At 38.5% G+C, this 14,842-nt stretch overlaps 1 protein-coding gene across 2 annotated transcripts in view; it reads left to right on the top strand.

Moving 5' to 3' along the window:
• Positions 1-14,396, top strand: part of BBOX1 (butyrobetaine (gamma), 2-oxoglutarate dioxygenase (gamma-butyrobetaine hydroxylase) 1) — a 35,517-nt gene extending 21,121 nt beyond the window's left edge. For both annotated transcript variants that reach the window (XM_014953781.1, XM_014953780.1), the window contains exons 5-8: positions 6,874-6,979; positions 10,100-10,296; positions 11,018-11,184; positions 12,353-14,396. In XM_014953781.1, coding sequence (XP_014809267.1) covers positions 6,874-6,979; positions 10,100-10,296; positions 11,018-11,184; positions 12,353-12,513 — 631 coding nt within the window. In that variant the 3' untranslated portion in view covers positions 12,514-14,396. The remainder of the gene's footprint in view (positions 1-6,873; positions 6,980-10,099; positions 10,297-11,017; positions 11,185-12,352) is intronic.
• Positions 14,397-14,842: the final 446 nt, after the last annotated feature.

The following is a 14,842-nucleotide window of genomic DNA, read 5'->3' as shown; positions in this document are numbered from 1 at the left end:
TGCAGGAGTGCAAGCAGGAACCTGTAAATCATCTTTTTGATGCCAAGGGGTGGTAAGATGAACCTCTGCCTCCTCAAGTGCCTACTAGGTGAGTAAACAAGTGATGGTGGTTGCTGAGTTGTGTCAGTGACCTCCATCTAGCTAAGTAAAGAGCAATGTTATTAGCTACCTTATGGCCCTGTCCTTCACCCCGAGCTGTTGGTATAACTTTTTACAGTGTATATAAAAAACACTATTCCTTGTATGTGTGCTTATTCTTTAAAAAAAAAAAAAAAAAAAAGCAATTCACAGAAATAGATAGTAACATTTCAATATAGTTGTGATTTCTTGGTGCCTGAGTAACCACCAAAATCAGAAACATTCAGGGTTTCCCATCTGAAAAGGCCCCTTCTCCCCCATAATAGAATAAAAGATTGGCTAGACTTCTTCTTCACTTGGATTTACCTCTAGTTCAGAGAATAATCAAACAAACCAAGTGGGCCATATCTCCATGTGTCTCCTCCTTTGTCTAAAAAAATATAAAATAAATAGCAGTGGGGAAAAAAAATCCAACCTTGGCCAGAAAGACCACATTCCCTCAAGACTACAAATCAGAAGGAAAGACTTTTCTGCTCCTTAACACTCCTGTGTGAAGGCACGTATGAGCCCTGCAGGAATATGCAATGCAGGTGAGGTTGGTAAGAGCAGCACTGTGATAGCAGGAGAAATAAATTAACTCAGAATGTTAATTGGGGTGTGGGGAGGTGAGGTGAGCCAGGGAAGGTGAGTAAAAGTTCCCTTCTTCAAGCTATAATGCTTATTAAGACTTTTTTTTAACATCGTCATTTTGCAAATGTGGTTCCATCATTAGCTATAGAAAAAGATGTCATTGATGGTGCTGGTTTTTAGATTAAGAGACAGAGAAATAGCTATTACAATATACTAGCAACTTCTAGCAGTGTATAAGTTGCTTCTTACCCAATCTCCAGCCTTCATTTTTGTTTCATTTATGTTGAAAGTCAACCTGTTTGTGCAGAATTTTTTCTTGTTTGTAAATAAGGAAAGTTGGCTCAAGAAATCTTCTAGAAACTGAAGTGAATTCATAGCATGTAGAACAGCTAGTGATAATAGCATTTTGTTTTTTTTCTATTGTCTTCCCAAAAGAGGGGATGGAGAAAATAATTGCTTTAAAATACCGTAATATTATGAAGCTTTTTTGTCAATTATAGCAGCCATGATAAATATTTGTAAAGATTTAAAGGGAGTAATGTATAAATATACTAGGGTAGTTAAGATAATGTGCTTTCATTAAGGTGTGGTTTCCCCTTTCTGCTTACTGTGCCAGAAGGAAAAGTGGTTTTCAAAGGTAACTGGGATTCAGTCAGGTTAATTCTACTGAAATAAATAGGAGCAGAACCTCCTGCTCGACTTGGAAACCTCATCCAGTGTTATGAAATATTTTCTACTGTTAAAGGCATTCCTAATCATAGAATGGTTCGAGTTGGAAGGGACCTTAAAGATCATCCAGTTCCAACCCCCTGCCCTGGGCAGGGACACCTCCCACCAGACCAGGTTGCTCAAAGCCCCATCCAGCCTGGCCTTGAACCCCTCCAGGGATGGGGCAGCCACAGCTTCTCTGGGCAACCTGTTCCAATGCCTCACCACCCTCAATGTTAAGCACTTCTATGTTTGGCAGTCTACTACAGTCTCAATTTAAAGCTTGCATCATTAGAAAAATACTACTGCTTTCTACTTCTGTTTTGACATCATCCTAATAACAGATATAAGGAGGTTCTTAGGTTTCACGCCCTCACCGAGCTTTCCTTGATGGCTGGAGGCTGAAACATGAATTCTGTTTGTATCCAGAGAGATGCACAACCATCTTGAGTTAGGAATGAATATAGCAAGCACCACATAACAACAAAAAATGTTGATTCTTTGTTAAAGCATACCACTAACAGAAAGTATATATTATCTCCAAAATACTTCGGTGTGGGGGGGGGTGGGAGAGAGAGAGGGGGAGGAGGTGGCAGAAGACTCAAAAAGAAAAAAAAAAAACCCAACAACAAAAAAACCCCAACCCATACAGCCCCTTCAACAGATAGCATGGATCCGTGCATGGGTTACAACAGAACCTTCAGTTGCTTTCCTAAATTTCAGGGATGAGAAACTGCATCTAGAAGAAGTTCCTAGTGCCTAAAACTGGATATGACTAAATCTTCCTGACCAGTGTTCTTGATGGGGCAGCCCACTGTTTTTCACCTGCTGAGCCTTGTAACATGTTTTTCACCAAGGTATTCAAAAGTTTTTGATATTTACCTCAGTGGCATTGTAAGATAAAAAAGTCTACCATTCTGCCTGGTGCTCTGCCTCAGCTCTTAATCATCCTGGTGGTTTAAAATCGCTGCCAACTGTCTGCAACACCCAGCATGTGATAGCTGCTATGTGTAAGAGAGACTGAAAAGTCCCTTAGCGTATGAAGGTACGTTACCTGTTAGCATATACTTTCCTTGTCTAAGTTCAGCTAGCAAGAGATTCAGATTGCCCTAGGGCCAGTTTATCAGTTGTGTCATCAGAATGGTTTTTTTTTTCCCAATTAAAAAAAAAGTTATCTTGCCCCTCACTGATTCTTTCCTAATATGATTATAAGCAGTAATGATTATTCAATGCTTCAGGTTGTTTAAAGTCAGCTTAAATTTGATGGTTGGACTAGATGATCTTAAACATCCCTTCCAACCTAGACAATTCTGTGATTCTATGATTCTACATTAATGTTTACTCTCTTTAAAGATGGTTTCAATAAAAGTAATACATATCAATACATATCAATAAAAGTCTTTTACATATCAATATATATATATACACACACATATATATATACACTACACACATATATATACACACACATATATACAAATATATTTAAAAGTATTTTAATACATCCTACAAAGACCCTCCCACACATTAATGTTCCATATGAGATCAACGTTGAAGTGTGACCTTGGTCCACACCATTTAAGCAATGGTTTTAGCTCCTTTCACCGTTTAAATCAGATTTACTATTGGTGTTGATTAAACCTTATTTTTATGTTTTCTTAAGTATTAGGGTTCACAATAAAGGAACAATAAAAGGCGGTAAGTCTCCTTGCTTTTCCAAAACCTATTTGCTAATTCTTGTATTTATTAGGCTGCAGAAAGAGGGTTTCAAATTTTCCAATAGACTACAAATTCTGTATTTAAAAGAAAACATACTGAGTTACAATATTTAGTTTAACTGAGTTTGTGTTTTTTTCCTTTTTGCTTTTTAAACACAACTCTAGCATTTGAGAGTCTTGCAGTCTGGTTTACATCATCCCAAGTGAGCCACCATGGTTAGATTTACTCTAGGTCATTTGACATTTGCTAATTATGTTTCTGTGTATGATTAGGTTGATTTTGCAATATTAAATTAAAATCTGAAGAGCATAAGGTCAAAGAGAGCCTGACATCCAAAGACCAGTTTTGCAGACTAGTCTAGATTTCAAGTAAAGGCTGTAAATAGAAAGTAGGGTTGCAAAATGCTAAACCTGCTTAAAAGGGTTGCTCTCCTTTCTCCCACACTGCTGTCCACCAACTCCCCTCCCTCCCTGGGCACGAGCACACACACAGAGCACACGTCCTTAGCGATGTTCAGCTGCTCTCATTGCCATACTGATGATGATTGTGGTTAATGCTTTGGAAAAAAAAAAGAAAATTAAATGACTCTTTAGATCACGTATTTTCCTTAAGAGCTCTGTGTAAAAAAAAAATAATAATAATAGTAGGGAGAGAGGAATTCCTCAAGTGCTGGATAATACAACCAGTATAATGCATAAACTTTCTATCGTTATGTGTAGCAGCTTAAGAAATTATCCATAAAGTATTTTTTAAAAATTAAGTCACAAAACTAGTTTCATATGTTTTAATATAGATGTGTATGAAGTGGTAACATGCAAAACTTATCAGAAAAAAGTTACAGAACTGTATTCAGAGAGTTTAATAACCCAGTGTCTGTTTAATGTGTAATTCATCACATCAAGTCTTGAAAAAGACTTTAATGGTTCTGGTTTATTTTCAGATATTTGGTGGGGGGTGGTTTGGGTAAATGTTTTATAAGGAACAAATTTTGTATTTTTTTACCATGTATAGCTGGAACCCAGCCTAAAAACAGAAACTCAGTCTTAACAAACAGAGCAGCATTTTACAGTCCATCTCTTCTCTAAAACAAAATTTCATTTCTTACTGGTATCCAATTCTGAGGTGGCTTTTACAACTGTAATAAAATAATAACTTTGGGTAGTTCCCATGCTGTTTCACTAGCAGCCAAATACAATGCCTACCAAATATTACAAATAAAAGGATAAATTTGGAATTGGCAAGCTTGCCAAATAAAACGTTACCTCAACAGGGCCATGAATTTTAAACTGAAATGTAACAGCAACGAATATAACTCTGACACGTGGAAAAACAAAAGCCTTTTTTCTTGTCTAGATTTCTCTTTGGTACATGCTACCTAAAACGTCATTACTGTAAAAAGTGAAAACATTCTCTGTATGTAACAACACCAGGGATTCCACGTTTTTAAATTAACAATTTTCATTATGCTGTAGAGGCACAACTCCATTAACTAGGTCTCCAGTCATACCACACTTCATTTCACCAGCTTCTCATGCCCTAGACCTTGTGCTCCTCCCTTGTTCTGAAGCCTTCTCCAGGGCTTTGGGTGGCACCAAGGGCTTCCTTCAGATCCCTTGTGCTCCCCCTGAAATAATCAAACCATCTGCACCTCCCAGGCGGCTTCAGCTGCAAGAGAAGGACATGGGTCCCAGATGACTTATGAATGAGACTTAGATTTTAAATAAAGTGCAAGTGCAATAAAGATGACTCAAGTGTGGCTTCAGATCCTAGTGCAGCAGTTTTGCAAGACTAAGGATGTAACAGACAGGCTAATTTTCTGCTCAGGGAGACTGAGCTCACATTGCCACTTAATGCAAAAAATTGCTACACCTGCCTGGTGCCAAATTTCCTCCTCTGTCAAACAGCCTGAGCAATTGATGTTGAAATCTGACCCTAATTACTAAACCATAAACCATTCCAACCCACTTTGCTCTCCCTAAGGGCCAAGAGTCATCTGACATTACCCACATTTTCTTCCTTTCGTTCTCCCCATGACTGAGTCGATACTTCAGCTCAGTTGAGACTTTGACAAAGTAAGGTTGATTTTTTTCATATTCAGTGCTGAGCTCCCTATTAGCATCACTTTGTCTTTTTAATCATCGCTGACTTCAAGTCGGTAACTGGAGCTTTGACCAAAGCTCCTTGCATGTAAGGAAGTCTCCCAGGGACCAGCTTCCATCGCCAAGTGTAACAGCACGGAAGCACTGATTGCTTTTACAAAACTTTACAATGATTTTAGAAGATACTACCATTCCAGTAATTGTATATATTGCATATGAGACAATTAAAATGTGTTAAATTGTTTTAGATTCATCAAGTGACACTGGAGCCTTTAAAATTAAAGATGTAGTGAACGTAGCTACCTTCAACACTAATGACAAGGATGATATAATGTGCTATTTTTTGGCAATAAAATTCGGAACTAGGGAAGTGTGGCTGAAGTTACCATACTTGAGTGCTGAAGTAATGTACTGATGAGTGTGTGCTGTACCAAATAATAAAAGGGGTTTTTCCTCAGCCAGTTAAACACATTTGCAAATATTCAAGGGGATTTTCCCTCTAGCAATTTCAGAAATTTAGTTTTAGCATTTTGCAGAGTTCCTATAATAAATATCACTTCTAGAACATGTTTGTATATTATATATAAATCACTTTGGTCTGTACATTCTTTAGCCTATTTTCTTTTTAAACTATTATTAAGAAGTAATGCTAGACACCATCTGAAACATAATATATTTGGTCTGTAGTATTTCACAAGGGAAAATGAGTTTCATATTTTCTTTTAAATCACTTATGCTCCTGTGATTACATGGACTGCATATGGTGACTTACACTTTTCCAGACAAATGTCTGGATCTACGACATGCATCCGCTGAGGACTGTCTTCAATCATGTGAACTCTCTACAAACAAAATCAGTGCTTTTTGGTCTTAAGTTCTCCTGCAGGGCATCTCGCTCAAAACGGATTTTGATTGTGCTGGGAGTCTTTGTAACCATTTCTTTTGCTGTTATCAGTACCCTTTCCTACCGAATTTTGTTAAATTTCAAGACAGAAACTATGTAACAAAATAAGTAGGGTTAGTTCTCAGAAAGAGAGTCAGTGAAAGGGAAGCAGTTACAAAGCCTTTCATCCAGACATTTTCCTGGAGCAGTAAACCTTCAAGTTACAGGAAAGATCCCCCTTCAAAGGATTCTCTATATGTTCTAAGATCATAAAGCTTTAAAAATAATTTTTGGGGAAAGTTACATAGCGTTTAACAATTTCATATTTCATTGATAATGTGCTCCACCTGACAGGGAAAAGTGGAAGGTTGATAAAAAGAAATAAGCCAACTTTGACTTTCTTATCTCTGAAGCCTCAGTATTAAGATGACTATTTCTCCTAACAGCTGCCTCTCAGTTTGTGGCTTCAACTGATCTTTGCATCCAGCAAAGTGCCACCACTAGAAAGCCATCATTCTTCTGGATACTGTGCTGGGGCCAGGCATCCCTCTGCACGTTAAAGTTTCTAGCTTGAGATAAGCCTTTTCTGGTGTGGGCGACACTGCTCAATCGTTATCTCCTTATAATTTTGCAATATTTTCATGTTCAAAGATGGAATGACTCTTTTGTGCTGTGATTTCACAGTTTCAGTGTGTACTGTCTGGCATGCGGGCTGGCTGTTTTAACATGTTTTCCTTTTTCCCTTTCATTATAAAGACCAACTTGGCAAGTGCAAGACAAAGCAGATGCTAACAACGTGGCTTACACAACCGGGAAACTATGTTTTCACACCGATTACCCTGTTCTGCAGCATCCACCTGGGGTAAGGTGAGCCTTTTTCACAACACAAAAGGGGAAAGGGAAATATTCCTACACTGTGAAATATGGTTAGCATGGTGACTCTGAATTTTGTCTTAAAAGGGCAATGTAAAAATAACTATAGTAATCTGCATAACAATCTATACACACATGGGTATGCGATATATACATTATAATGTAAGTTCTGCATAAAAATTACAGCATGGATAATGGGATTGTTTAAGTGGAAATTCACAAAGTATTGAGAATATTATTGTATGAAAAAGCATTAGGGTCCTGTATGTGGTTCTGATACTGCTTCCATCACATTGAAGCAGTTGGGTATCTACATGCTGTAGTGAAGTTTTGACATTTTAGGAGCTGTCTGTTCACCTCAGGAGGAGAATGTATTAGAAGAAATAAGATTAGGATGTTGTTTTCTATTAATTGATTTAATTGTTCGCCCCTTCATAATAGAGAAAAAAGGGCACTGTGAAGATGAACCACTATATGAAATACATTTTCACCTCAGCCCTGTCATATCAAAGCCTAATTCACATAATTCACCAGAAAACTGGAAAGTAGTAGGAACAGGTACAAAGGAACAAAAATAATCCTGGAAAAGTTTGCATCTATAAGCTTCATACCTATAGTTTCCCCTTCTAATATTTTAGGGTACTCTGTATCAATTGTTTCTATAATTAAACAAAAAGCCAATATAATAGGAAATACCAAATACTTCACAGTAACATCACCTATTAAAATCATTTAGATGCTGTTCATTAACATGGAGTAAGAACGGAGCAGGGTTTCATTAATAGAGAGCAGATGTGAATTAGCTCACTGTCTTGTCTGCGCCAAAGCTCACACTCTGCTATGAAACATTAGAAAAAGAGCATAACCTTTTTCATTCTAACGTGCTCGCAAGAAATAAAAGTATTAAAGTACATTGAATTATGTTTGAACATTGTCCTGAATATGCACTTTTCTTTATCTAGCTATTACACAATATTTGAACTCTTAAGACATATTCACTACAAATATTTGAAGAAATGTTTATAAATGGATGATGATTAGTTTCAGAGCCATGCTGTAAAAATATTTTTAGGATTTCCTAGGTTTTGATCTGGCAACTATTTTTCCAGGAGGTATCCTGATCAAAAAAAAAAAAACCAACAAAACCCCAACACCCCCTCACAAAAAGCCAAACAACCGAAAAAGCCAAAACATCAAAAAAAAAAAAAACAACAAAACCCCAACACCCCCTCGCAAAAAGCCAAACAACCAAAAAAGCCAAAACACACCAAGAACTCACCATAAAACTGATTATATAAATCTAGCAGAAACATTAGCTGTCTAGAATATTAACCTAAACTCTCATTTGAACTAAATTCTCCCTTTGAACTTTTCCAGAGTCATTTACCCTGCAGCACACTATTGCTTACACTACGTATGCAAAGCCGGCAGCGGCCACAAAAGAAAAGAGCTGGTTGCCTTGTGCTCCCTTCAGTGGGAGCCCCGAGTCCTCCCTCCCCACAGCTCGGTGGCTGAAAGGAGCATGGCAGGAGGGCAGAAAGCTGCTTCATCTCATGAATGACCTAGCTCACCACCTTTCCACTGAACTCCCTCTGCTGCAGTCTCAGTTATTTCAGTTTCCCCCTTCATCACCATCATCAAGGTCTATGGGTCCAGCAGCTGAGGATATTCTGGGGCAAACCCTGCTCTCTGCTCCTCTTTCTCCTCCTGGCTCTTGTTTGTTTGGTTGTTTTTTCCTCCTTGTGGTCTCAGAAATAATTCACCATCATGGAAGGGAAAGGTGGACACTGTTACCATCGGTGTGCCAGGTGTATTTTCTGTCGTTTGGCTGAGATGATGAGTGGTTACACTCTGTGTGATGCTGGGCTCTCTAATGCACAAAAAGCCAAACAACCGAAAAAGCCAAAACATACCAAGAACTCACCATAAAACTGATTATATAAATCTAGCAGAAACATTAGCTGTCTAGAATATTAACCTAAACTCTCATTTGAACTAAATTCTCCCTTTGAACTTTTCCAGAGTCATTTACCCTGCAGCACACTATTGCTTACACTACGTATGCAAAGCCGGCAGCGGCCACAAAAGAAAAGAGCTGGTTGCCTTGTGCTCCCTTCAGTGGGAGCCCCGAGTCCTCCCTCCCCACAGCTCGGTGGCTGAAAGGAGCATGGCAGGAGGGCAGAAAGCTGCTTCATCTCATGAATGACCTAGCTCACCACCTTTCCACTGAACTCCCTCTGCTGCAGTCTCAGTTATTTCAGTTTCCCCCTTCATCACCATCATCAAGGTCTATGGGTCCAGCAGCTGAGGATATTCTGGGGCAAACCCTGCTCTCTGCTCCTCTTTCTCCTCCTGGCTCTTGTTTGTTTGGTTGTTTTTTCCTCCTTGTGGTCTCAGAAATAATTCACCATCATGGAAGGGAAAGGTGGACACTGTTACCATCGGTGTGCCAGGTGTATTTTCTGTCGTTTGGCTGAGATGATGAGTGGTTACACTCTGTGTGATGCTGGGCTCTCTAATGCCACAGGAAGTTTTACTGCCTGTATCAGCAGCTCAGATTGACCCTGGTGCAACCAAGAGCCCAGGTTTAGGCTTTCTGCTCCGTCTTACACCTCAGCAATTTCACTGTGAAATGAGATGAAACTCTTAATCCCACTTTATGATAGAGACATTGGGCCTGTTGCTTTATACAAGAGCCACCTTTTCCCCCTCTCTGAGCAGATAATTGACAGTAATTTTGTTTCTGCAAGAGAAAACTAATCCTCTATGTTCAGATAAGACCGCAATGTATTTAAAAATGATACGACTGTCGCAAAGAGGGACTCAAAGGAAAGAAGTGAGAGCAGAGCTTTGCAATTCACTTGCATGATGCAAGCATTAGAAGATATCCCAAATGGGACGGAATTATGAACATGCTACTTTAATTTTCTGCCTGTGTGACAGTAGTGGCAGAGCACTGTGAAGCTGCAGTAGTGGGAACTCAGCCTTTTGCTGAAAAAAACCAAACCAAAACAAAAAACCAGAACCACAGATATGAGGGGACTGATACTAATGAGCTGTTAAATAGGCAAGCTAATTCTTCTTGTAATGAGATGTTAATTCATTCCAGGTTCAGCTTCTCCATTGTATAAAGCAAACAGCTGCAGGAGGAGAAAGTGAAGTTGTAGATGGATTTCATGTATCCAACAAGCTGAAGAAACAGAATCCTCAGGCGTACCAGATCCTGTCCTCTACTGCTGTGGACTATACAGATGTTGGGGTGGACTACTGTGATTTTGCTGTGCAATGTAAACAAAAGATTATAGAGTGAGTGGTTTCAACAACATCGAAAACTAAAATCCCTGTTGTACGGTGGATTACATGTTGGTAGGAGAAGGTCTGCTCCTGCCACCTTGTGGGGAAAGACCGGTTTAACTTGGTCTGTAGTTATCTTGGGGGGGTTTGGGGAGGGGTGTTTGCCAGCGAGTGGATTGTTCTGTGCTCTGTACCAACACACCATAGTTTTCCTTATTTTGTTTTGCCACACACCACCAAGAGGTGGTGGGAATTAGAGCAGCTGCCAGGTACAGACACAGGTAAACAGCAGCTAATGTAAATTCCAGCCAATGTACCTCTGTTTTGTGCCAAAGACAGGTCATGATTTGAAGCATTTAGATTAAAAACTATATATTCTTAAAAGATCAAATGCAAATGATCATAATCTCTTCTGAATTTAAGGAGTCTACAATTAAAGTGTACCTAATATTGATGTTGGAGGAAATAAAGTGTCTACACTTTCTCCTCATCATCCCTTTTCCTAGTTAGGCTTAATTATCAAAATCCAACCTAATAACAATCTCAATTAATTAGAAGATCTAATCACATCCAATTAGAACAATCTAATTAATCCAATTAGAAGAATCTAATAACAATCACTGTAGAAACATACTGAAATTCCAGCAGGAGAGTTCAGTTGTTGTTTAACCATCTTAAAATGTTTCAGCAACAACATATCACATTCCTTTTCCTTTCCTTCTCTGTTTCACAGTGTGGATTCCAGAGGCCAGGCAGTTCGTATCAATTATAATAACGCAACAAGAGACACAGTGTTTGACATACCAGCTGAAAACGTGAGGCCGTTTTATGCAGCTCTAAAGGAATTTAATGATTTATTAAACAGCGCTGAACACAAGTTTACTTACAAGCTGAAACCAGGTCAGTAAGCTGCTTCTCCTCGCAGGGATTTTTCACATGTTTTTCCTAACAGTCAAAACACTTAAACTTTGTTAGCACTGGTAGGGAGAGGAAACCTCAGACCTTCTATCACCTATTTGATTTCATACTGCATCCTTACATTCATCTCATGGATTTATTTTGCCATAGTTACACTATAAAGAAAAAAAAAAAATTGATTTGCAGATTTGCAGAAGCCCTAAATGCTCTAAACTTCATCTAGAGTTGCACAGGGCTGTGTTCTGAACATAAAACACGCTGCAAAAATGCCCTTTACTTTTTAAAAGTCAGTCCATGCATATATTTAACTGCTTTGGCCTTAATCTCTGTTCTTCCATTCCCCAGCTATAAAATGAAGGTATGAATAGTCCCTCATCTCTCAAGAGATGCTACAAAAGTAAATTCATTAGTGTATCTGCCTCATGTACCATGATGCTAGTGTCCTTAAAACGTCTATGAGGAAATGAATGTCTCTCTATTGGGAATGTGCAATAAAATAATTTACAAGACCGCATAATAAATGGTAAAACAAAGTACCTCACATTACATTAGCACCATCCATTCCATCAATTAACACACCGAAATGATGGTAGAGGGGAGGGAGAGAAGGAAAGAAAGACTAGAAGGTTATTTAATTAGAGATTTATCATAGTGGTGGCACACAAGGGAGGAGAATTAAAATGGTATGCTAGCCTTAATTACATGATTTCCTAACTTTCAATGGCTTAACTTTGTTTTCATAGAATTCTCTTAACAGGGGTAGTAATGCAGAATGTGTATACTACAAATAGTACCAGTCTGATCAAATAAAAATCATCCTAGTGGCTTTCACCCTTTTTATCCTTCCAGTGAATTTGCTGTAGTCACCTTTCCCTTCAAGGCCTGCATTTCTCAGTGTGGACTCCCCTCCCACTCTGCTTTTTAATTCCTGGTTATACAAGAAAAGCAGCAGAGGTCTGAAGGGACCTGCCCTCTCTGGTTGAGATTGACCAGCTAAATTAAAAGTACTGTGTCATTGATGTGTGTCTCCAGCCGAGCTACATGAAATTATTGCTCCCTGACTGTTGATGTACATCTACCTCCATGTTATCTGTTTGAAGGAATCAACTGTAATGTACCAAATATTTAACTTTGTGAAATCTCTTTATAGGAGACATAGTGACGTTTGACAACTGGCGCGTGCTTCACGGTCGCCAAAGCTACCCATCGGGACCAGAAGTGAGTCGTCACCTGGAAGGGGCCTACGCAGACTGGGATGTGGTCATGTCCAGGCTCCGGCTCCTCAGGAAGAGGGTCCTGAATAGGGACTGAGCTTTCTGCTGACTAAAATGAGCCAAACCTGGATTATCTAACCTCAAAAAAAAAAAAAATACAAACAAACCACCAAACCCCTTAAAAATAGTGTTTTCTTTTCAGAAACTAACATCACAAATATATTTTTGAGTTCCATAAACTAAGAAACCTCTTGTTCCTAACAATTTATCTGTGCCCTGATCTTTGAATCTATAAAATGCCTTGCTACCTCTGTCAGTGTATTTGCTTGTTAAAATCAGTGCGCAAAATGGCTTGAAAGATTATCACTCTACTGGACTGACTGGGAATCACAATTCCTTCATTTTTCTCTACAAATATACCTGCCCTCATTAGAGAGCTGGGAAGGGAGCATCAAAAAAGGGCTTATAAGTATTATTTAGTTAAGATTTGTTAGGAACAGCACCTTCCTCTATTTTAAGGGAGACGTTTTTATTGCATAAATCATAACTAAAACTCATTATCAAAATAGCAACTCACTGCCGCGGAGTTGTTTTGATATACACACCTTTCTAGGTAGAACTCCACTTTAATACAAGATCTCACTCAACAGACGCTGTGTGCTGTATATCCCGCTGTACTTGTGATGACTATCACTGCCACCAATAATTTTTCCTACATTTCTAAGTCCATAAGCTCAGAAACCATAAAGCTTCCAGAGAACACGTCCTATTAATTTTCCTCTGCATTAGGAATAGAAATAAATCCCAGTGTAGAGGTCGCAGATAGGGTCAGAAATCCCAGCAGATGCTCTGCACAGGTGAAATTAAGATCTGCAGGGCAGACAGGCTTTTGAGTGAAGTCAGGGAGAGGAACGCTGTTGCTGCTCTGCAGCTAGAAATCACAAAGCACAAGAAGTGTTCATTGACTCTGCACCTGACAGAGAAGTGGTGACTGATCTCAGATCCTGGTTTTTTTACACCAAATATGAGAGCAGACCCCCAATGGACTTGGTCTGCAGGGCGTTTTCCTCTAGATTGTGTTCTGAATAGAGATCACACTATGTAAAAATTACTGCAGCTCAAGTAGTGTTTTTTTCCCCCCTATATTCAGATGCCAAATTGAAAGGGAAAAAAATTTAAAATGCTTGTTTTTATACCTGACAATATGTCCACTGAGTTTATTTTTCACTGTCCTTCTAGCTGCAGCGTTAACAGGGCATGCTCTCACCCATGTTGAGTCTGGCAAAATAATCACACCTCCACCCCCAGATCTGCTCTGTTCAGCTCTTTATTTTCAAACTATTCCTTGAAAGTCAAATAAATCCTAGTCTCTTCTTAGTAGGCTAAAATAAGAGAACTACAGAATTCAATAACTGTAGAATTACATTTCTTAACACAAAATATCCCAACATCAGTGATAACCGAACATTGGCTTGGAAACACTTCCATAGTTTCTACTTATCATTTACAGTCAAGAGATATCTCAGCTGAATAATCAAATAAAACTAAATTAGGCTCAGTCATGACCTGCCATAGTGTGCTTCGAATCCATTCCTCTTTAGCAAGTAGTGAAATGTTTGCATCAAAGTTTTGACATTAAGATGTAGCGTAACAAAACTGGCTTTTAGCAGCAATTTGATTTCTCAGTGCTTCCTTTAATTTTGGAAACATGAGAGTAATTTTTGCCTTTGCTATAAAAGGAGGAAAAGATAAGGAAAGGTTAATACCTATATTCTGTAAGACACCAGCAGTACTGTGTTTTAACTGTGATATTTTCCACATAACAATTTCGTGCTAACTGCAATTTGTAACATTAAAACAAGGCACCTTGGGATTTATACCAATGGTTAATAGGGAAGAGATATTTTCTGCTTTTATTCTGTACTTTTCTAAAAAACGTTTATTCAAAATTCTGTTTATTAAAAGCCGTTATGGATCCGATTACTGTTTTGGGCTCATATCTAATCTCACACAAAATGTCTTGTACACAGATATGAAATCATTATTGGTTTAAAATATTTGGAAATATGATTACAGCTGGATTCTTTCAGGTTTGTCCCATATACTTAACATATAAAGTGCAGCTAAATCCATAGATTTGAACAGATGCAGGGAAAACAAACCAAACCAAACAAAAAAATCAAAATTAATCAAGCTCTCAATGGATCTAATTTTGCACTGCTGGGATTTTTTGTCAGTGAAATATGCCCAGTTAAAAACTCACACGAGAGATCCCTGGAGTTCATAATTATATGCCTGAGATATGTTGTACTTTCCATACCTGCACCTCCTTGAACTGTCCACATTTCCCCAAAATATCTAGTATCAACGTTAAATAAGTAACATAATAATAATCATTATTTTTTTAAAGGCAGCTTTGCAGATGG

Source organism: Calidris pugnax, unplaced genomic scaffold, assembly GCF_001431845.1.
Source record: "Calidris pugnax isolate Ruff unplaced genomic scaffold, ASM143184v1 scaffold268, whole genome shotgun sequence".
Taxonomy (NCBI): Eukaryota; Metazoa; Chordata; class Aves; order Charadriiformes; family Scolopacidae; genus Calidris; species Calidris pugnax.
The sequence above is the reverse complement of the archived record's forward strand: the minus strand, read 5'-3'. Positions and strand labels throughout refer to the sequence as shown.